This window comes from Lampetra planeri, unplaced genomic scaffold (assembly GCF_965212315.1).
Source record: "Lampetra planeri unplaced genomic scaffold, kcLamPlan1.2.h2 scaffold_411, whole genome shotgun sequence".
Lineage (NCBI taxonomy): Eukaryota > Metazoa > Chordata > Hyperoartia > Petromyzontiformes > Petromyzontidae > Lampetra > Lampetra planeri.
The window spans coordinates 37,501-58,462 of record NW_027615234.1 but is presented as its reverse complement, the minus strand read 5'-3'; the positions used below and the strand labels follow the sequence as shown (position 1 = coordinate 58,462).

Here is a 20,962-nt window from a genome sequence, read left to right as displayed (position 1 = left end):
AGAGTGAGTGTGTGAGTGAGTGTGTGAGTGAGTGAGTGTGAGAGTGTGAGTGAGTAGTGAGTGTGTGAGTGAGTGAGTGTGTGAGTGAGAGTGAGTGATGTGAGTGTGTGAGTGAGTGTTGTGAGTGAGTGAGTGAGTGAGTGTGTGAGTGAGTGTGAGAGTGAGTGTGTGAGTGAGCGTGTGAGTGTGTGAGTGAGGTGTGTGAGTGAGCTGTGTGAGTGTGTGTGAGAGTGAGTGTGTGTGTGAGTGAGTGTGTGAGTGAGTGTGTGAGTGAGTGTGATGAGTGAGTGAGTGAGTGAGTGTGAGAGTGAGTGAGTGTGTGAGTGTGAGAGTGAGTGAGTGTGTGAGTGAGTGTGAGAGTGAGTGTGTGAGTGAGCGTGTGAGTGTGAGAGTGAGTGTGTGTGTGAGAGTGTGTGTGTGAGTGAGTGTGAGTGAGTGTGTGAGTGAGTGTGTGAGTGAGTGTGTGAGTGAGCGTGTGAGTGTGAGTGTGTGTGAGTGTGAGAGTGAGTGTGTGAGTGAGTGAGGTGAGTGAGCGTGTGAGTGTGAGAGTGAGTGTGTGTGTGAGTGAGTGAGTGTGAGTGAGTGAGTGAGTGTGAGTGTGTGTTGTGTGAGTGTGTGAGTGAGTGAGTGTGTGTGAGAGTGAGTGAGTGTGTGAGTGAGTGTGTGAGTGTGAGAGTGAGTGTGTGAGTGAGTGTGAGAGTGAGTGTGTGAGTGAGTGGGTGAGTGAGCGTGTGAGTGTGTGAGTGAGTGTGTGTGTGAGTGAGTGAGTGAGTGTGTGAGTGAGTGGGTGAGTGTGTGTGTGAGTGTGTGAGTGAGTGAGTGTGTGTGAGAGTGAGTGAGTGTGTGAGTGAGTGTGTGAGCGTGTGAGTGTGAGAGTGAGTGAGTGAGTGTGTGAGTGAGTGTGAGAGTGAGTGGGTGAGTGAGTGAGTGAGTGTGTGAGTGAGTGAGTGAGTGTGTGAGTGAGTGTGAGAGTGAGAGTGAAGTGAGTGTGAGAGTGGGTGAGTGAGCGAGTGTGAGAGTGAGTGGGTGAGTGTGTGAGTGAGTGTGTGAGTGAGTGGGTGAGTGAGTGAGTGAGTGAGGGAGTGTGTGAGAGTGTGAGTGAGTGAGTGTGTGAGTGAGTGAGTGTGTGTGTGTGTGAGTGAGTGAGTGGGTGAGTGTGTGTGTGAGTGAGTGAGTGAGTGGGTGAGTGTGTGACTTGTGAGCGCGTGTGTGAGTGAGTGTAGTGTTTGTGTGAGTGAGTGTGTGAGTGAGTGTGTGAGTGAGTGTGTGTGTGAGTGAGTGAGTGAGTGTGTGAGTGAGTGAGTAAGTGAGTGTGTGAGTGAGTGGGTGAGTGAGCGTTGTGTGTGAGTGAGCGTGTGTTGAGTGAGTGTGTTGAGAGTGAGTGGTGTGTGTGAGTGAGTATGTGAGAGTGTGAGTGAAGTGGGTGAGTGAGCGTGTGTGTGAGTGAGTGAGTGTGGTGTGTGTGTGAGTGAGTGTGTGAGTGAGGTGAGTGAGCGAGTGTGTGAGTGAGTAAGTGTGCGGTGTTGGCCACCCACCCCCTCGTGTGCCGTGCCCAGCCTTCACAGCTGCTGCCCGCTAGTAGCACTATGCCCCAACAGTCTGTCGAGGCTACGCGGGGGACCTTTGCCTGTGTGTGTGTGTGCACGTGCCTGGTCTTTGTGCTGCTCCGCTTGCCGGCGCTCATCCTCCATCTGGCCCACGACGTCTTTGAGGCGCTTCTCCGAGCTGCGAAGCTTCTTGCTGGCGTTCGCTCGCTCCCTGCAGACGCACCGAGCACGGAAGCAACGGCGAGTCACCCTGCGAGCACGGCCACTGCCGGTGGCTCGGCCTACGCGAGTTACCGTACTGCCACGGCAACCACACACATAGACTCACTACGGAGAGACATAGACTCACTACAGAGGGACATAGACTCACTACAGAGAGACATAGACTCACGCAGAGACCCATAGACTCACACAGAGACCCATAGACTCACTACAGAGACCCATAGACTCACACAGAGACCCATAGACTCACACAGAGACCCGTAGACTCACACAGAGACCCGTAGACTCACACAGAGACCCATAGACTCACACAGAGACCCGTAGACTCACACAGAGACCCGTAGACTCACACAGAGACCCATAGACTCACTACAGAGACCATAGACTCACGCAGAGACCCATAGACTCACACAGAGACCCGTAGACTCACACAGAGACCCGTAGACTCACGCAGAGACCCATAGACTCACACAGAGACCCGTAGACTCACACAGAGACCCATTGACTCACACAGAGACCCATAGACTCACGCAGAGACCCATAGACTCACGCAGAGGGACATAGACTCACGCAGAGACCCATAGACTCACACAGAGACCCATAGACTCACACAGACACCCATAGACTCACACAGAGGGACATAGACTCACGCAGAGACCCATAGACTCACACAGAGACCCATAGACTCACGCAGAGACCCATAGACTCACACAGAGACCCATAGACTCACGCAGAGACCCATAGACTCACACAGAGACCCATAGACTCACACAGACACCCATAGACTCACACAGAGGGACATAGACTCACGCAGAGACCCATAGACTCACACAGAGACCCATAGACTCACGCAGAGACCCATAGACTCACACAGAGGGACATAGACTCACGCAGAGACCCATAGACTCACACAGAGACCCATAGACTCACACAGACACCCATAGACTCACACAGAGGGACATAGACTCACGCAGAGACCCATAGACTCAGCACAGAGACCCATAGACTCACACAGAGACCCATAGACTCACACAGAGACCCATAGACTCACGCAGAGACCCATAGACTCATACAGAGACCCGTAGACTCACACAGAGACACATAGACTCACACAGAGACCCATAGACTCACTACAGAGACCCATAGACTCACACAGAGACCCATAGACTCACACAGAGACCCGTAGACTCACACAGAGACCCGTAGACTCACACAGAGACCCATAGACTCACACAGAGACCCATAGACTCACACAGAGACCCATAGACTCACACAGAGACCTGTAGACTCACACAGAGACCCGTAGACTCACACAGAGACCCATAGACTCACTACAGAGACCCATAGACTCACGCAGAGACCCATAGACTCACACAGAGACCCGTAGACTCACACAGAGACCCGTAGACTCACACAGAGACACATAGAATCACACAGAGACCCATCGACTCACACAGAGACCCATAGACTCACACAGAGACCCGTAGACTCACACAGAGACCCGTAGACTCACACAGAGACCCATAGACTCACACAGAGACCCATAGACTCACACAGAGACCCATAGACTCACACAGAGACCCGTAGACTCACACAGAGACCCGTAGACTCACACAGAGACCCATAGACTCACTACAGAGACCCATAGACTCACACAGAGACCCATAGACTCACGCAGAGACCCATAGACTCACACAGAGACCCGTAGACTCACACAGAGACCCATAGACTCACACAGAGACCCATAGACTCACACAGAGACCATAGACTCACACAGAGAGCCATAGACTCTCACAGACTTATAGACTTACAGATACCCATAGACTTACACAGAGACCTATAGAATGGGACAAAGACCTATAGACTCACACAGAGACCCACAGACTCACACAGAAACCCACAGTTTGTTATCCTTCCCCTGCACCTCCGATTAGCGCAATTGGCTATCCCGATTTCCGCAAGGCGGTGGTGATGGTGGTGGGGGGGGGGATGGTGGTGCGGCGTTCCGATTCCATCGCGATTCCAGCGCCGGTGTGTTGCGGTGGCGGTGGTGATGGTGGTGGGGGGGGGGATGGTGGTGCGGCGTTCCGATTCCATCGTGATTCCAGCGCCGGTGTGTTGCGGTGGCGGGTGGTGGGTGGTGGTGGCGGTGGTGGCGGTGGCCGTGGTGGTGGTGGCGGTGGTGGCGGTGGGTGGCGGTAGCCGTGGTAGTGGTGGCGGTGGTGGTGGTGGTGGCGGGGGTGGGCTGGCGGGGTGGTGGCGGTGGTGGTGGTGGCGTTGGTGGTGGTGGTGTCCTCGGCGAGGCGTACTTTGTCTCCACATCGAGCTGCTCCTCCAGCTGGCCGATCTTGGCCTCGAGCGCGGCCTGCGACGACTTGGCCTTGGAGCGGAAGGCCGCCTCCATCTCCTGCAGCTTCACCTGCAGCTCCTTGTTCTGCCGCTCGAGCTGCTGGCGGGCGCTCTCCGCTCGCTGCGACTGGCCACGCTCGCCGGTCAGCTCCGAGCTCAGCTGCTCTGCCTGGAGGGGGGGAGGGGAGGGGCGCGGTGAGAGGGACGCCGCCGCCGTAGATTCTCGGTCGTCCCCGACGGGGGCGTCGGTGTTGTCGCTAAATCATCGGCGTCTCCTCCCCCCCTCCCCCCCGACCTATATCCCCCATTTCCTTCTCCCCCGTCCCGCCCCCCCCCCCCACCCCGTCAACCCGGCCATACCTGTAGGCCTCGGCAAGGTAAGGTAAATGACCTTTTTAATCGGGTAAAAGGGTAAAGGTAAAAGGGTAAAGGTTTCGACATGCCAGGGGGTAAGGTAAAGGGTAGGGTAAAGGTAGCTCGGAAGACATACCCGGTAGGGTAAAGGTAGCGCGAAGTATTACCCGGTAACTACGGTGCCTTGTTTACCGCTAAAAGCTGCGTGGCGCAGTCCGTGGCCTCCGTTTTAAATTGCGATCATTGGTGTCGGACCAGATGGAGACGGACCACGTCCTTGAGGTCGAGGCACTAGAGGACGTAGTCCGTGGGAGCAAACGCGCGCACCATTGGATGGAGGGTGATCCCCATGTACAAGCAAGGGAAGTGGTTTTCCACCCACACGAACGCGTCAGGGTAGAGAACCCACCTCAAGAAGAACAACGCGCTCGCCCCCCAGGCAGCGAGCTCGGGACGTCGGCTGCCTGAAGGTTCCGTCTAACTGGGCCGGAGCGACGCAGGATCTTATTGCCTGTCGTTCGTCCGAGGACGATGGCGATGACGCACTCGATCAGGTCGTTGATGAGATCGCCATCGACCAAGACGACTGGGACGTGGAGGTTGTTATGGAGGACGGTTTCGTCGACAGCCTCAACGCCCGATTCGAGAGTATTCTATATGTATGAAGCGCTCTACCTTATAGCATGCATCGTTAAAAACCTTTCTCATGTGTAGTACCCCAGTAATTTCCCTGTAATCGGATAATTTGTATGGGATGAGGGTAAAAGGTAGGGTAAAGGTAGGCTCGTAGCATTTTACCTTTGACCTTTTACCTTACCTGCTAAAGGGTCAAAGGTAAGGGTAGAGCGATTGTATTGTCGTAAGGTAAAAGGTAGGGTAAAGGCAGTCTTGTTTTTTTTTTCCGTTTAACTTTTACCTTACCTTGCCGAGGCCTACGTACCTGCGCGGACGCCTTGCGTAGCCGCTCGTTGGAGAGCTCCGTAGCTCCCTGTTCCTCCTCCAGCTCCTCCTCCAGCTGCGAGATTCTCGCCTCCAGGCGCCGCTTGTCATCCATCATGGCCGACCTGCCGCCACCATCACCGCCACCGCCACGCGCACGGAGACAAACGCCGTGGCCGTTGGTGATTGTTTTTTTTACCCTTCTATCTGGCAACAAAACTGACACCTTTTTTACAAGGAGTCATGTTTGCATAGACCACAATACCTGCAGCCATAATGCAAACAAAAAACATAACTCTGATAATGTATGCACTGTCCTTGAAGTTAGAGCTCTAAGGAAAGCTGTCTCGGGTGTGGACCAATCAACTTCAAGGACAGTGCATATATTATCAGAGTTGTGTTTTTTGTTTGCATTATGACCGCAGGTATTGTGGTCTATGCAAGCTTGACTCCTTGTAAAAAAGGTGTCAGTTTTGTTGCCAGATAGAAGGGTAAAAAAAAAACAATTATCATATTTTTTACTGCCAAATGAGGTTCCAATGGTGTAACCGTGGCCGTTGGCGAGTGCCAGGAGGGAAGAGGGTGCCGGCCGCGGGCGTGGTGGTGCAGGGGCAGGAAGGAGGTGGAGGAGAGGGGGAGGGTTGGGGCTGTCGCAGGGCGGTAGGGCTGCTGTGTCGCACACTCACTTGCCGCTCGTGTTCCCCGCGATCTCCTCGGCCAGGTCGTCTCTCTCCTGCTCCACGGTGCGGCGCGCTCGCTCAGCCGCCGCCAACTCCTGCAAACGTACACGACGACAACAACACAATAAACAACAACAATAAACAACAACAACAATAAACAACAACTTTCGATTTAAAGCTTCTTTCGTGACTGCAGGGATTCATCTTCTTGGTTCTTTCGGTAAAGTCGTCACGTAGAAGGGAAGTAATAAAATAATAAAACTAAAACATAATAAAATACAATTCTCACGACGTTTCGGCCACAACGCAAGCAGCCGTCCTCAGGTGAAGAACAGGTCATCAGACGCTGCCTTCCCGACAGGTCATCAGACGCTGTCTTTCCGACAGACCTGTTCTTCACCTGAGGACGGCTGCTTGCGTTGTGGCCGAAACGTCGTGAGAATTGTATTTATGTTATTATTATTATTATCATTTTTTTTCCTTCTACGCGACTTTACCGAAAGAACCAAGAACAACAACAACAACAACAACGACGACAAGACGACGACAAAAGCACGTGTCGTGCACGGCGGGGCGAGCGGGGCGGTGGGGCGTTGACTCGGTAACCCTTTTCTCCCCGCCACACCCCCCGCGCCAGCAGCACGAGGCTGTCTGCCGAGCCGGAACACCGTGACGACGCCGCCGGCCTCGCGAGAGGACTTCTGAATCTGCCTCGTGGCCAAGCGGGGCCACGAGGAGGAGGAGCGGGGCTAGCTAACGACGCGCCCGCCCGTGCGCACGTGACGCCGGCCTGCATGCGGTGAGGATGCGGTGTCACTACCGCGCCTCCGCTCGTTGGACGCCGTCTGGCGTGGGTGGCGCGGCTCGGCTTCTGCGGTGGAAAGGCAACCTTCCGGGGCCCCCTCCTGAGCCGCGACACGGCTGGCCCCGGGCACGGGTTCCCCCGGCACGGCTCGGATGTGCCGGTGGAAAAAGAGGTTGCGGGGGAAGGGGTGGGACAACCCCCACCCCCCCCCATCTAAAGCCAACGGAGGGGCCGTCCCGGCCACGCTGACACTACAATGGCCGACACACAGGGCTGTGCCTCCATGCCGCAAAACTGAGCCTGCCACACGGGGACTGTTTCGGCTACACCGGAGCTCTACCGGTGTGGGCACACCGGGTTTACATCGGTCACACCGGGACTCCTCCGGCCCCACCGGGACTGGTCCCGCGGCCTGGGCTGGTTGGCGCACCTCCTGCAGGTGCAGCAGCTGCGTCTCCAGGCTCTTCATCTTCTTCTCCTTCTCGCGAGCCTGCGCCGCCACCTCCTCGCGCGAGCTGTGAGCCTCCTCCGCCTCCCGCTGCACATCCTTCAGCTGGGCCTGCGGGGGGAGGGGGGGGGAGGGGAGGGGGGAGGGGAGGGGGGAAGGAGGGGAGAGGGTTAGGGAAGGAGGGGAGGGGGGAGAGGGGAGAGGGTTAGGGAAGGACGGGAGGGGAGGGGGGAGAGGGGAGAGGGTTAGGGAAGGAGGGGAGGGGAGGGGAGGAGAGAGGGGAGAGGGTTAGGGAAGGAGGGGAGGGGGGAGAGGGGAGAGGATTAGGGAAGGAGGGGAGGGGGAGGAGATTCAGGGAGGGAGGGAGGGAGGAAAGGAATGAGATGGAGGGAGGGAGGGGGTGAGAGTTTGAGAGGTGTAGAGATGGAGGGAGGGAGGGAGGGGTGGGAGAGAGTGTGAGAGGGGTAGTGATGGAGGAGGGGGAGGAGGGGAGGGAGGCAAGGAGGGAGGGGTGGGAGAGAGTGTGAGAGGGATAAAAATGGAAGGAAGGGAGGGAAGGGGAGCGAGGCGAGGGCTGAGAAGCGTGCGAGGCGTCGAGGCGGAGGGAGCGACACACCGGAGCGCGCTAGCGTCCCAGCGACGGCGCCCGCCAAACGCCCTCCACACTCGCCGCCACGACCCGGCGCGCTTGCACCTCCGCCCGCCACGGTACAGGCCACCCGCCACGGCACATCAGGCCGCAGCTCCTCACCTGCAGCTTGCGCAGCTGCTTGACCACCTCCTCGCGGGCCTTGCTGGAGGCGTCCAGCTGCCCCTCCATGTCCGCCAGGTCTCCCTCCAGCTTCTTCCGCGCGCCGCCCGCCGCCGCCCGCTGCTTGCGCTCGTCCTCAAGCTCCGACTCGAGCTCCCGCACCTTGCCGGGGGGGGGGGACACGCGGAGGTCAGGGAGACGTCTCGGTACCGGCGAGGATTGGGTTTCTCCAAGTGCGGTGAGTTGATGGGTCTCTCAAGCGGAGGCACGTAGACTCATGTGGAGACCCATAGACTCACACAGAGACCCATAGACTCACACAGAGACCCATAGACTCACACAGAGACCCATAGACTCACACAGAGACCCATAGACTCACACAGAGACCCATAGACCCACACAGAGACCCATAGACCCACACAGAGACCCATAGACTCACACAGAGACCCATAGACTCACACAGAGACCCATAGACTCACACAGAGACCCATAGACTCACACAGAGACCCATAGACTCACACAGAGACCCATAGACCCACACAGAGACCCATAGACCCACACAGAGACCCATAGACTCACACAGAGACCCATAGACTCACACAGAGACCCATAGACTCACACAGAGACCCATAGACCCACACAGAGACCCATAGACCCACACAGAGACCCATAGACTCACACAGAGACCCATAGACCCACACAGAGACCCATAGACTCACACAGAGACCCATAGACTCACACAGAGACCCATAGACTCACACAGAGACCCATAGACTCACACAGAGACCCATAGACTCACACAGAGACCCATAGACTCACACAGAGACCCATAGACTCACACAGAGACCATAGACTCACGCAGAGACCCATAGACTCACACAGAGACCCATAGACTCACGCAGAGACCCATAGACTCACACAGAGACCCATAGACTCACACAGAGACCCATAGACTCACACAGAGACCCATAGACTCACTCAGAGACCCATAGACTCACACAGAGACCCATAGACTCACACAGAGACCCATAGACTCACACAGAGACCCATAGACTCACGCAGAGACCCATAGACTCACACAGAGACCCATAGACTCACACAGACCCATAGACTCACACAGAGACCCATAGACTCACACAGAGACCCATAGACTCACGCAGAGACCCATAGACTCACACAGAGACCCATAGACTCACACAGAGACCCATAGACTCACACAGAGACCCATAGACTCACGCAGAGACCCATAGACTCACACAGAGACCCATAGACTCACACAGAGACCCATAGACTCACGCAGAGACCCATAGACTCACACAGAGACCCATAGACTCACACAGACCCATAGACTCACACAGAGACCCATAGACTCACACAGAGACCCATAGACTCACGCAGAGACCCATAGACTCACACAGAGACCCATAGACTCACACAGAGACCCATAGACTCCCACAGAGACCCATAGACTCACGCAGAGACCCATAGACCCACACAGAGACCCATAGACCCACACAGAGACCCATAGACCCACACAGAGACCCATAGACCCACACAGAGACCCATAGACTCACACAGAGACCCATAGACTCACGCAGAGACCCATAGACTCACACAGAGACCCATAGACTCACGTAGAGACCCATAGACTCACACAGAGACCCATAGACTCACACAGAGAACCATAGACTCACACAGAGACACATAGACTCACACAGAGACACATAGACTCACACAAAGACCCATAGACTCACACAGAGAACCATAGACTCACACAGAGACCCATAGACTCACACAGAGAACCATAGACTCACACAAAGAACCATAGACTCACACAGAGACACATAGACTCACACAGAGACCCATAGACTCACACAGAGAACCATAGACTCACACAGAGACACATAGACTCACACAGAGACCCATAGACTCACACAGAGAAACATAGACTCACACAGAGAACCATAGACTCACACAGAGACCCATAGACTCACTCGGAGAACCATAGACTCACACAGAGACACATAGACTCACACAGAGACACATAGACTCACACAGAGACCCATAGACTCACACAGAGACCCATAGACTCACGTAGAGACCCATAGACTCACACAGAGACCCATAGACTCACGTAGAGAGTGTCCGAGCGCGACCCTCACCTGCTTGGCGAGCGTGCGTGAGTTCGCGAGTGAGTTCGTGAGTTCGCGAGTGAGTTCGCGAGCGACCCTCACCAGCTTGGCGAGCATGCGTGAGTTCGTGCGTGAGTTCGTGCGTGAGTTCGTGCGTGAGTTCGCGAGTGAATTCGTGAGCGACCCTCACCTGCTTGGCGAGCGTGTGTGAGTTCGCGAGTGAGTTCGTGAGTGAATTCGTGAGTCCGCGAGTGAGTTCGTGAGTTCGCGAGTGAGTTCGCGAGCGACCCTCACCTGCTTGGCGAGCGTGTGTGAGTTCGCGAGTGAGTTCGTGAGTGAATTCGTGAGTCTGCGAGTGAGTTCGTGAGTTCGCGAGTGAGTTCGCGAGCGACCCTCACCTGCTTGGCGAGCGTGCGTGAGTTCGTGCGTGAGTTCGTGAGTGAATTCGTGAGTCCGCGAGTGAATTCGTGAGTCCGCGAGTGAGTTCGCGAGTGAGTTCGCGAGCGACCCTCACCTGCTTGGCGAGCGTGTGTGAGTTCGCGAGTGAGTTCGCGAGTGAGTTCGTGAGTGCGCGAGTGAGTTCGCGAGTGAGTTCGCGAGCGACCCTCACCTGCTTGGCGAGCGTGCGTGAGTTCGCGAGTGAGTTCGTGAGTGAGTTCGTGAGTTCGCGAGCGACCCTCACCTGCTTGGCGAGCGTGCGTGAGTTCGTGCGTGAGTTCGTGCGTGAGTTCGCGAGTGAATTCGTGAGCGACCCTCACCTGCTTGGCGAGCGTGTGTGAGTTCGCGAGTGAGTTCGTGAGTCCGCGAGTGAGTTCGTGAGTTCGCGAGCGACCCTCACCTGCTTGGCGAGCGTGTGTGAGTTCGCGAGTGAGTTCGCGAGTGAATTCGTGAGCGACCCTCACCTGCTTGGCGAGCGTGTGTGAGTTCGCGAGTGAGTTCGTGAGTCCGCGAGTGAGTTCGTGAGTTCGCGAGCGACCCTCACCTGCTTGGCGAGCGTGTGTGAGTTCGCGAGTGAGTTCGCGAGTGAATTCGCGAGCGACCCTCATCTGCTTGGCGAGCGTGCGTGAGTTCGCGAGTGAGTTCGTGAGTCCGCGAGTGAGTTCGTGAGTTCGCGAGCGACCCTCACCTGCTTGGCGAGCGTGTGTGAGTTCGCGAGTGAGTCCGCGAGTGAATTCGTGAGTCCGCGAGTGAGTTCGTGAGTTCGCGAGCGACCCTCACCTGCTTGGCGAGCGTGTGTGAGTTCGCGAGTGAGTTCGTGAGTCCGCGAGTGAGTTCGTGAGTTCGCGAGCGACCCTCACCTGCTTGGCGAGCGTGTGTGAGTTCGCGAGTGAGTCCGCGAGTGAATTCGTGAGTCCGCGAGTGAGTTCGTGAGTTCGCGAGCGACCCTCACCTGCTTGGCGAGCGTGTGTGAGTTCGCGAGTGAGTCCGCGAGTGAATTCGTGAGTCCGCGAGTGAGTTCGTGAGTTCGCGAGCGACCCTCACCTGCTTGGCGAGCGTGCGTGAGTTCGCGAGCGACCCTCACCTGCTTGGCGAGCGTGTGTGAGTTCGCGAGCGACCCTCACCTGCTTGGCGAGCGTGCGCGCCTTCTCCTCGTTGCTGTCGTCGCGCTGCTGCAGGTCGCGCTCGAACTGCGCCCGCAGCGCCTGCAGCGTCACCTCCAGCCGCAGCTTGGCGTCCTCCGTGGCCTGCAGCTCGTCCTCCAGCTCCTCCAGCTGCGTCTTCATCTCGCCCACCTGCTGCTCCAGCGCACGCTTCGACTTCTCCAGCTCGTGCACCTGAAGGCGCCGGCGCGGCCGCAGGCGGAGACCGGGGCACGCGCGGTGAGCGAACGCCGCTACCAACGCGGCCACCGTCACGGCCACCACGGCTGCTGCCGCCATCACCACGGCCACCACCACTACCAACACGACCACCGCCACCATCACCACCACCGCAACCACCACCACCGCCACCACCACAGCCACCATCACCACCACCACCACCGCTGCCATCACCATCGCCACCATCACCGCCACCATCACCACCGCTGCCACCACCACGGCCACCACCACAGCCACCACCACCAACACGACGACCACCGCCACCACCACCACCGCCACCATCACCACCGCTGCCACCACCACGGCCACCACCACAGCCGCCACCAACACCAACACCAACACGACCACCACCACCACCACCACCGCCACCACCACCAACACGACCACCACCACCACCACCACCACCACGGAAGCCACCACCACCATTGTCACATCCACTGCTTCACCCTCCGCTCTGCATCTTCTGTCTCTTTCTCGTTCTGAGTTTGGTAACCACTGACCCCCCCCCACCTCTCGTGAGCTCACGCCAAGTTAAACTGACTAGAGGGAGCGCAACCACATTTTGCCACCACCCTCCCACCTTCACCTTGGACTAACAGGAGTGGTTAAAACAATGGACAATGGGTGGGCGAGTGGGTAGAACAATGGACACACGGGTGGGCGAGTGGGTAGAACAATGGACAATGGGTGGGCGAGTGGGTAGAACAATGGACACACGGGTGGGTGAGTGGTTAGAACAATGGACCAATGGGTGGGCGAGTGGGCAGAACAATGGACAATGGGTGGGTGAGTGTACAGGACAATGGACAAATGGGTGGGTGAGTGGGCAGAACAATGGACAATGGGTGGGCGAGTGGGTAAAACAATGGACAAATGGGTGGGCGAGTGGGCAGAACAATGGACAATGGGTGGGCGAGTGGGTAAAACAATGGACAATGGGTGGGTGAGTGGACAGGACAATGGACCAACGGGTGGGCGAGTGGGCAGAACAATGGACAAATGGGTGGGCGAGTAGACAGAACAATGGACAAATGGGTGGGCGAGTGGGCAGAACAATGGACAAATGGGTGGGCGAGTGGGCAGAACAATGGACAAATGGGTGGGCGAGTGGGCAGAACAATGGACAAATGGGTGGGCGAGTGGGTAGAACAATGGACAAATGGGGTGGGCGAGTGGGCAGAACAATGGACAAATGGGTGGGCGAGTAGACAGAACAATGGACAAATGGGTGGGCGAGTGGGCAGAACAATGGACAAATGGGTGGGCGAGTGGGCAGAACAATGGACAAATGGGTGGGCGAGTGGGTAGAACAATGGACAAATGGGTGGGCGAGTGGGCAGAACAATGGACAAATGGGTGGGCGAGTGGGCAGAACAATGGACAAATGGGTGGGCGAGTGGGTAGAACAATGGACAAATGGGTGGGTGAGTGGGTAGAACAATGGACAAATGGGTGGGCGAGTGGGCAGAACAATGGACAATGGGTGGGTGAGTGGACAGGACAATGCACCAACGGGTGGGCGAGTGGGCAGAACAATGGACAAATGGGTGGGCGAGTAGACAGAACAATGGACAAATGGGTGGGCGAGTGGGCAGAACAATGGACAAATGGGTGGGGGCGAGTGGGTAGAACAATGGACAAATGGGTGGGCGAGTGGGTAGAACAATGGACAAATGGGTGGGCGAGTGGGCAGAACAATGGACAAATGGGTGGGCGAGTGGGTAGAACAATGGACAAATGGGTGGGCGAGTGGGTAGAACAATGGACAAATGGGTGGGCGAGTGGGCAGAACAATGGACAATGGGTGGGTGAGTGGGTAGAACAATGGACAAATGGGTGGGCGAGTGGGTAGAACAATGGACAAATGGGTGGGCGAGTGGGCAGAACAATGGACAAATGGGTGGGCGAGTGGGTAGAACAATGGACAAATGGGTGGGCGAGTGGGTAGAACAATGGACAAATGGGTGGGCGAGTGGGCAGAACAATGGACAATGGGTGGGTGAGTGGACAGGACAATGGACCAACGGGTGGGCGAGTGGGCAGAACAATGGACAAATGGGTGGGCGAGTAGACAGAACAATGGACAAATGGGTGGGCGAGTGGGTAGAACAATGGACTAAACGGGTGGACGAGCGACGAGAAGAACAATGTGCAAACGGGAGAGTTGGAGGAGCAGATAGATCAGCGGGCGGGGCATTGACACGGGTGACACAAGCACGCGCGCGACCCATCGATCGGTCGAGCGGTCGAGCGGGCGGGCGGGCGGGCGACTCTCACGCTCTTGCCGACGTCGTCCTTGGAGCTGACGAGGTCGTCCATCTCGGCGCGCAGGGAGCGGTTGGCCTTCTCGAGGTCGTCGCGGGCGGACGACGCCTCGTCGAGTTCGCGGGCGAGCGACAACGCCCGGGTCTCCCGCTCGCGAGCCTCCGCCTCGGCGCGGTCGCGCTCGTCCGCGTAGCGCGACGACACGGCCTTCTCCTCCGCCAGCATCTGACGGTGTGGGGTGGGTGGGTGGGTGGGTGGGGAGGGGGGAGGGGGGTGGGGAGTGAGCATCAGTTTGCGATTATAGGCGGCGTCGTCAGCTGTGTGCCAACCGCCGATCGATCGATTGGTGGAGGTAGGTGTCCATTGGACCACTATCGCAACCAATCATTGCACCGCCATCACCATCATCACGATCATCACCGCTATCATCAGCGTCCATTGGACCACCATCGCAACCATCCATTGCACCACCATCACCATCATCACCATCATCACCGCCATCATCGGCGTCCATTTGACCACCATCACAACCATCCATTGCACCACCATCACCATCATCATCGCCATCATCACCATCATCACCGCCATCATTGGCATCCATTGGACCACCATCACAACCATTCATTGCACCACCATCACCACCACCATCATCATCACCACTACCATCACCATCATCTATTGCACCACCATCATCACCACCATCTTCACCACCACCATCACGATCATCACCACCACCACCACCATCACCACTACCACCACCAACCACCATCCATTGCACCACCACCATCATCCTCATCACCACCACCACCGCCACCACCACCACCGCCATCATCACCACTACCACCAACCACCATCCATCGCACCACCACCGCCGCCACCGCCACCCGCCGCACACCTCGCCGGCGGCTGCGTGTGCGTGCGTGTGTGCGCGTGCGTGCGCGTGCGTGCGTGCGTACGTGCGTGTGCGTACGTGCGTGTGCGTGCGTGTGTGCGCGTGCGTGCGCGTGCGTGCGTGCGTACGTGCGTGTGCGTGCGTGCGTGTGCGTGCGCGTGCGCGCGTGCGTGCGTGCGTGCGCGACGCACCTGGTCGAACTTCTTCTGCTTCTTCTCCAGCGTGGCCACCACCTGCCGCTGGTGATCCAAGTCCATGACGACGTCCTCCAGCTCCTGCTGCAGGCGGTTGCGCGTCTTGTCGGACTTGTCGCAGGCCGCCGTCTTCTCCTCCAGGCTCTGGGTCAGCACCTCCACCTCCTTGGCCATCTTGCGCCTCGACTCCTCGAGCGTCTCCTGGGCCGCGCCGGCCTCCTCCAGACGGCGCTTCGAGTCCGACAGCTGACGGGCGAAGGCAAAGACAAAGGTGCTGAGCTCCCCATCCTACCAACCCACTCACCCACTCATCCACCCACCCACTAACCCACTAACCCACTCACCCACTCACCCACTCACCGACTAACCCACTCACCCACTCACCCACTCACCCACTAACTCACTCACCCACTAACCCACTAACCCACTCACCCACTCACCCACTCACCGACTAACCCACTCACCCACTCACCCACTCACCCACTAACTCACTCACCCACTAACCCACTCACCCACTAACCCACTCACCCACTCACCCACTAACCCACTCACCCACTAACCCACTCACCCACTCACCCACTAACTCACTCACCCACTCACCCACTCACCCACTAACCCACTAACCCACTCACCCACTCACCCACTAACTCACTCACCCACTAACCCACTCACCCACTAACCCACTCACCCACTCACCCACTCACCCACTAACCCACTCACCCACTAACCCACTCACCCACTCACCCACTAACTCACTCACCCACTCACCCACTCACCCACTAACCCACTAACCCACTCACCCACTCACCCACTAACTCACTCACCCACTAACCCACTCACCCACTAACCCACTCACCCACTCACCCACTCACCCACTAACCCACTCACCCACTCACCCACTAACTCACTCACCCACTCACCCACTAACCCACTAACCCACTCACCCACTCACCCACTCACCCACTAACTCACTCACCCACTAACCCACTCACCCACTCACCCACTAACCCACTCACCCACTCACCCACTCACCCACTCACCCACTAACCCACTCAGACTCGTTGGGGCAAGTGCCGCTTTGGCGAGTGGCCCACGCTGTGGCGTACGAAGGGGGGGGGGGGCAGCACCCACGCCCGGCCGCCTTTGTCTCCCCCCGAGCGGTGATGTTTGCCACACACCGTGGCGGCTGCTCACTCGAGGCCGAGTCGACCTAGGGGAGGCCCAGCACCGGTACTGATGACCGTCGCCGGTGCTGGCCGTGAAGTGTGCTAACCGCTACACTAGTGCTCTCGCACTCACGTACTCACAAAGACAAAGACCCCCCGCATAGCCCTAACAGATTTTTGGGCCAAGTGCTGTTAGCGAGTAGCACCTATGAAGGCCGGAACGACATGGAAGTGGGGGGGGAGATGTGGCTAGCCAGCACCACGCCCGGCCGCCTTTGTCTTCCCCGAGCGGCGATGTTTGCCAAACACCGCACCGGATACTCATTTGAGGCTGAGTCGACCAAGGGGAGGCCCAGGACCGGTTCAGATGATAGTAACTGGTGTCGGGCGTGGGCGGGAATCGAACTCGGGCCGCCGGGTTCGCAGCGCAGCGCGCTAACCGCTGCGCCACCGCTCCCCGACAGCTGAACGCGCGCTCGCACGCACATCCATGTGAGCGCACAAAGGCAAAGGTTCCCCCAGGTGGCCTACTCGGGCTGTTGGGGCAAGTGCTGTTAGGGAACACTTGTGATATCCTAAGTTCTGTCCCTGGCTTTGCGAGTCTCACGTATCGGTGCTCTGAGCCAGAGCAAGTTCTGATCCGAGTGCAGGTGTCCAATGTGTTGGTTGTGGTTTAAATCCAAGTTCAATCCCTGACCCAGGTGTCACGTGTATCAGTGCTCTGAGCCAGTGACTGCAAAACTCTAAGTTCAATCTCTGACCCAGGTGTCCCCATGTGTCAATGCTCTGAGCCAGTGACTGCAAAACTCTAAGTTCAATCTCTGACCCAGGTGTCCCCATGTGTCAGTGCTCTGAGCCAGTGACTGCAAAACTCTAAGTTCAATCTCTGACCCAGGTGTCCCCATGTGTCAATGCTCTGAGCCAGTGACTGCAAAACTCTAAGTTCAATCTCTGACCCAGGTGTCCCCATGTGTCAGTGCTCTGAGTCAGTGACTGCAAAACTCTAAGTTCAATCTCTGACCCAGGTGTCCCCATGTATCAGTGCTCTGAGTCAGTGACTGCAAAACTCTAAGTTCAATCCCTGACCCAGGTGTCCCCATGTGTCAGTGCTCTGACTGCAAAACTCTAAGTTCAATCCCTGACCCAGGTGTCCCGTGTATCAGTGCTCTGACTGCAAAACTCTAAGTTCAATCTCTGACCCAGGTGTCCCGTGTATCAGTGCTCTGAGCCAGTGACTGCAAAACTCTAAGTTCAATCTCTGACCCAGGTGTCCCCATGTGTCAATGCTCTGAGCCAGTGACTGCAAAACTCTAAGTTCAATCTCTGACCCAGGTGTCCCGTGTGTCAGTGCTCTGAGCCAGTGACTGCAAAACTCTAAGTTCAATCCCTGACCCAGGTGTCCCCATGTGTCAGTGCTCTGACTGCAAAACTCTAAGTTCAATCTCTGACCCAGGTGTCCCGTGTGTCAGTGCTCTGAGCCAGTGACTGCAAATCTCTAAGTTCAATCCCTGACCCAGGTGTCCCCATGTGTCAGTGCTCTGACTGCAAAACTCTAAGTTCAATCTCTGACCCAGGTGTCCCGTGTATCAGTGCTCTGAGCCAGTGACTGCAAAACTCTAAGTTCAATCTCTGACCCAGGTGTCCCCATGTGTCAGTGCTCTGAGTCAGTGACTGCAAAACTCTAAGTTCAATCTCTGACCCAGGTGTCCCCATGTGTCAGTGCTCTGACTGCAAAACTCTAAGTTCAATCCCTGACCCAGGTGTCCCGTGTATCAGTGCTCTGACTGCAAAACTCTAAGTTCAATCCCTGACCCAGGTGTCCCCATGTGTCAGTGCTCTGAGTCAGTGACTGCAAAACTCTAAGTTCAATCTCTGACCCAGGTGTCCCCATGTGTCAGTGCTCTGACTGCAAAACTCTAAGTTCAATCCCTGACCCAGGTGTCCCGTGTATCAGTGCTCTGACTGCAAAACTCTAAGTTCAATCCCTGACCCAGGTGTCCCCATGTGTCAATGCTCTGAGCCAGTGACTGCAAAACTCTAAGTTCAATCTCTGACCCAGGTGTCCCCATGTGTCAATGCTCTGAGCCAGTGACTGCAAAACTCTAAGTTCAATCTCTGACCCAGGTGTCCCCATGTATCAGTGCTCTGACTGCAAAACTCTAAGTTCAATCCCTGACCCAGGTGTCCCCATGTATCAGTGCTCTGACTGCAAATCTGTAAGTTCAATCCCTGACCCACGTGTCACGTGTATCAGTGCTCTGAGCCAGTGACTGCAAAACTCTAAGTTCAATCTCTGACCCAGGTGTCCCGTGTATCAGTGCTCTGACTGCAAAACTCTAAGTTCAATCCCTGACCCAGGTGTCACCGTGTATCCGTGCTCTGAGCCAGTGACTGCAAAACTCTAAGTTCAATCCCTGACCCAGGTGTCCCGTGTATCAGTGCTCTGACTGCAAAACTCTAAGTTCAATCCCTGACCCAGGTGTCCCGTGTATCAGTGCTCTGAGCCAGTGACTGCAAAACTCTAAGTTCAATCCCTGACCCAGGTGGCACCGTGTATCAGTGCTCTGACTGCAAATCTCTAAGTTCAATCTCTGACCCAGGTGTCACGTGTATCAGTGCTCTGAGCCAGTGACTGCAAAACTCTAAGTTCAATCTCTGACCCAGGTGTCCCGTGTATCAGTGCTCTGACTGCAAAACTCTAAGTTCAATCCCTGACCCAGGTGTCCCGTGTATCAGTGCTCTGACTGCAAAACTCTAAGTTCAATCCCTGACCCAGGTGTCCCGTGTATCAGTGCTCTGACTGCAAAACTCTAAGTTCAATCCCTGACCCAGGTGTCACCGTGTATCCGTGCTCTGAGCCAGTGACTGCAAAACTCTAAGTTCAATCCCTGACCCAGGTGTCCCGTGTATCAGTGCTCTGACTGCAAATCTCTAAGTTCAATCCCTGACCCAGGTGTCACCGTGTATCCGTGCTCTGAGCCAGTGACTGCAAAACTCTAAGTTCAATCCCTGACCCAGGTGTCCCGTGTATCAGTGCTCTGACTGCAAAACTCTAAGTTCAATCCCTGACCCAGGTGTCCCGTGTATCAGTGCTCTGACTGCAAATCTCTAAGTTCAATCCCTGACCCAGGTGTCCCGTGTATCAGTGCTCTGACTGCAAAACTCTAAGTTCAATCCCTGACCCAGGTGTCCCGTGTATCAGTGCTCTGACTGCAAAACTCTAAGTTCAATCCCTGACCCAGGTGTCCCGTGTATCAGTGCTCTGACTGCAAAACTCTAAGTTCAATCCCTGACCCAGGTGTCCCGTGTATCAGTGCTCTGACTGCAAATCTCTAAGTTCAATCCCTGACCCAGGTGGCACCGTGTATCAGTGCTCTGACTGCAAAACTCTAAGTTCAATCCCTGACCCAGGTGTCCCGTGTATCAGTGCTCTGACTGCAAAACTCTAAGTTCAATCCCTGACCCAGGTGTCCCGTGTATCAGTGCTCTGACTGCAAAACTCTAAGTTCAATCCCTGACCCAGGTGTCACCATGTGTCAGTGCTCTGACTGCAAAACTCTAAGTTCAATCCCTGACCCAGGTGTCCCGTGTATCAGTGCTCTGACTGCAAAACTCTAAGTTCAATCTCTGACCCAGGTGTCCCCATGTGTCAGTGCTCTGACTGCAAAACTCTAAGTTCAATCCCTGACCCAGGTGTCCCCATGTGTCAGTGCTCTGACTGCAAAACTCTAAGTTCAATCCCTGACCCAGGTGTCCCCATGTGTCAGTGCTCTGACTGCAAAACTCTAAGTTCAATCCCTGACCCAGGTGTCCCGTGTATCAGTGCTCTGACTGCAAAACTCTAAGTTCAATCCCTGACCCAGGTGTCCCCATGTGTCAATGCTCTGAGCCAGTGACTGCAAAACTCTAAGTTCAATCTCTGACCCAGGTGTCCCGTGTGTCAGTGCTCTGAGCCAGTGACTGCAAAACTCTAAGTTCAATCCCTGACCCAGGTGTCCCCATGTGTCAGTGCTCTGACTGCAAAACTCTAAGTTCAATCTCTGACCCAGGTGTCACCGTGTATCAGTGCTCTGACTGCAAATCTGTAAGTTCAATCCCTGACCCAGGTGTCACGTGTATCAGTGCTCTGAGCCAGTGACTGCAAAACTCTAAGTTCAATCTCTGACCCAGGTGTCCTGTGTATCAGTGCTCTGACTGCAAAACTCTAAGTTCAATCCCTGACCCAGGTGTCCCCGTGTATCAGTGCTCTGACTGCAAATCTCTAAGTTCAATCCCTGACCGAGGTGTCCCGTGTATCAGTGCTCTGACTGCAAATCTCTAAGTTCAATCTTTGACCCAGGTGTCCCCGTGTGTCAGGGCTCTGACTGCAAAACTCCAAGTTCAATCTCTGACCCAGGT

At 56.2% G+C, this 20,962-nt stretch overlaps 1 protein-coding gene across 1 annotated transcript in view; it reads right to left on the bottom strand.

Annotated features, from left to right (window-relative positions):
• Positions 1-1,643: 1,643 nt before the first annotated feature.
• The window catches only part of LOC144741056 (uncharacterized), a gene marked incomplete at both ends in the record, with an annotated part of 46,978 nt that continues 27,659 nt past the window's right edge, over positions 1,644-20,962 (bottom strand). The window contains 9 exons of the mRNA XM_078623734.1: positions 1,644-1,758; positions 4,079-4,287; positions 5,413-5,536; positions 6,098-6,186; positions 7,327-7,455; positions 8,096-8,257; positions 11,790-12,002; positions 14,325-14,537; positions 15,396-15,644. Coding sequence (XP_078479860.1) covers positions 1,644-1,758; positions 4,079-4,287; positions 5,413-5,536; positions 6,098-6,186; positions 7,327-7,455; positions 8,096-8,257; positions 11,790-12,002; positions 14,325-14,537; positions 15,396-15,644 — 1,503 coding nt within the window. The remainder of the gene's footprint in view (positions 1,759-4,078; positions 4,288-5,412; positions 5,537-6,097; positions 6,187-7,326; positions 7,456-8,095; positions 8,258-11,789; positions 12,003-14,324; positions 14,538-15,395; positions 15,645-20,962) is intronic.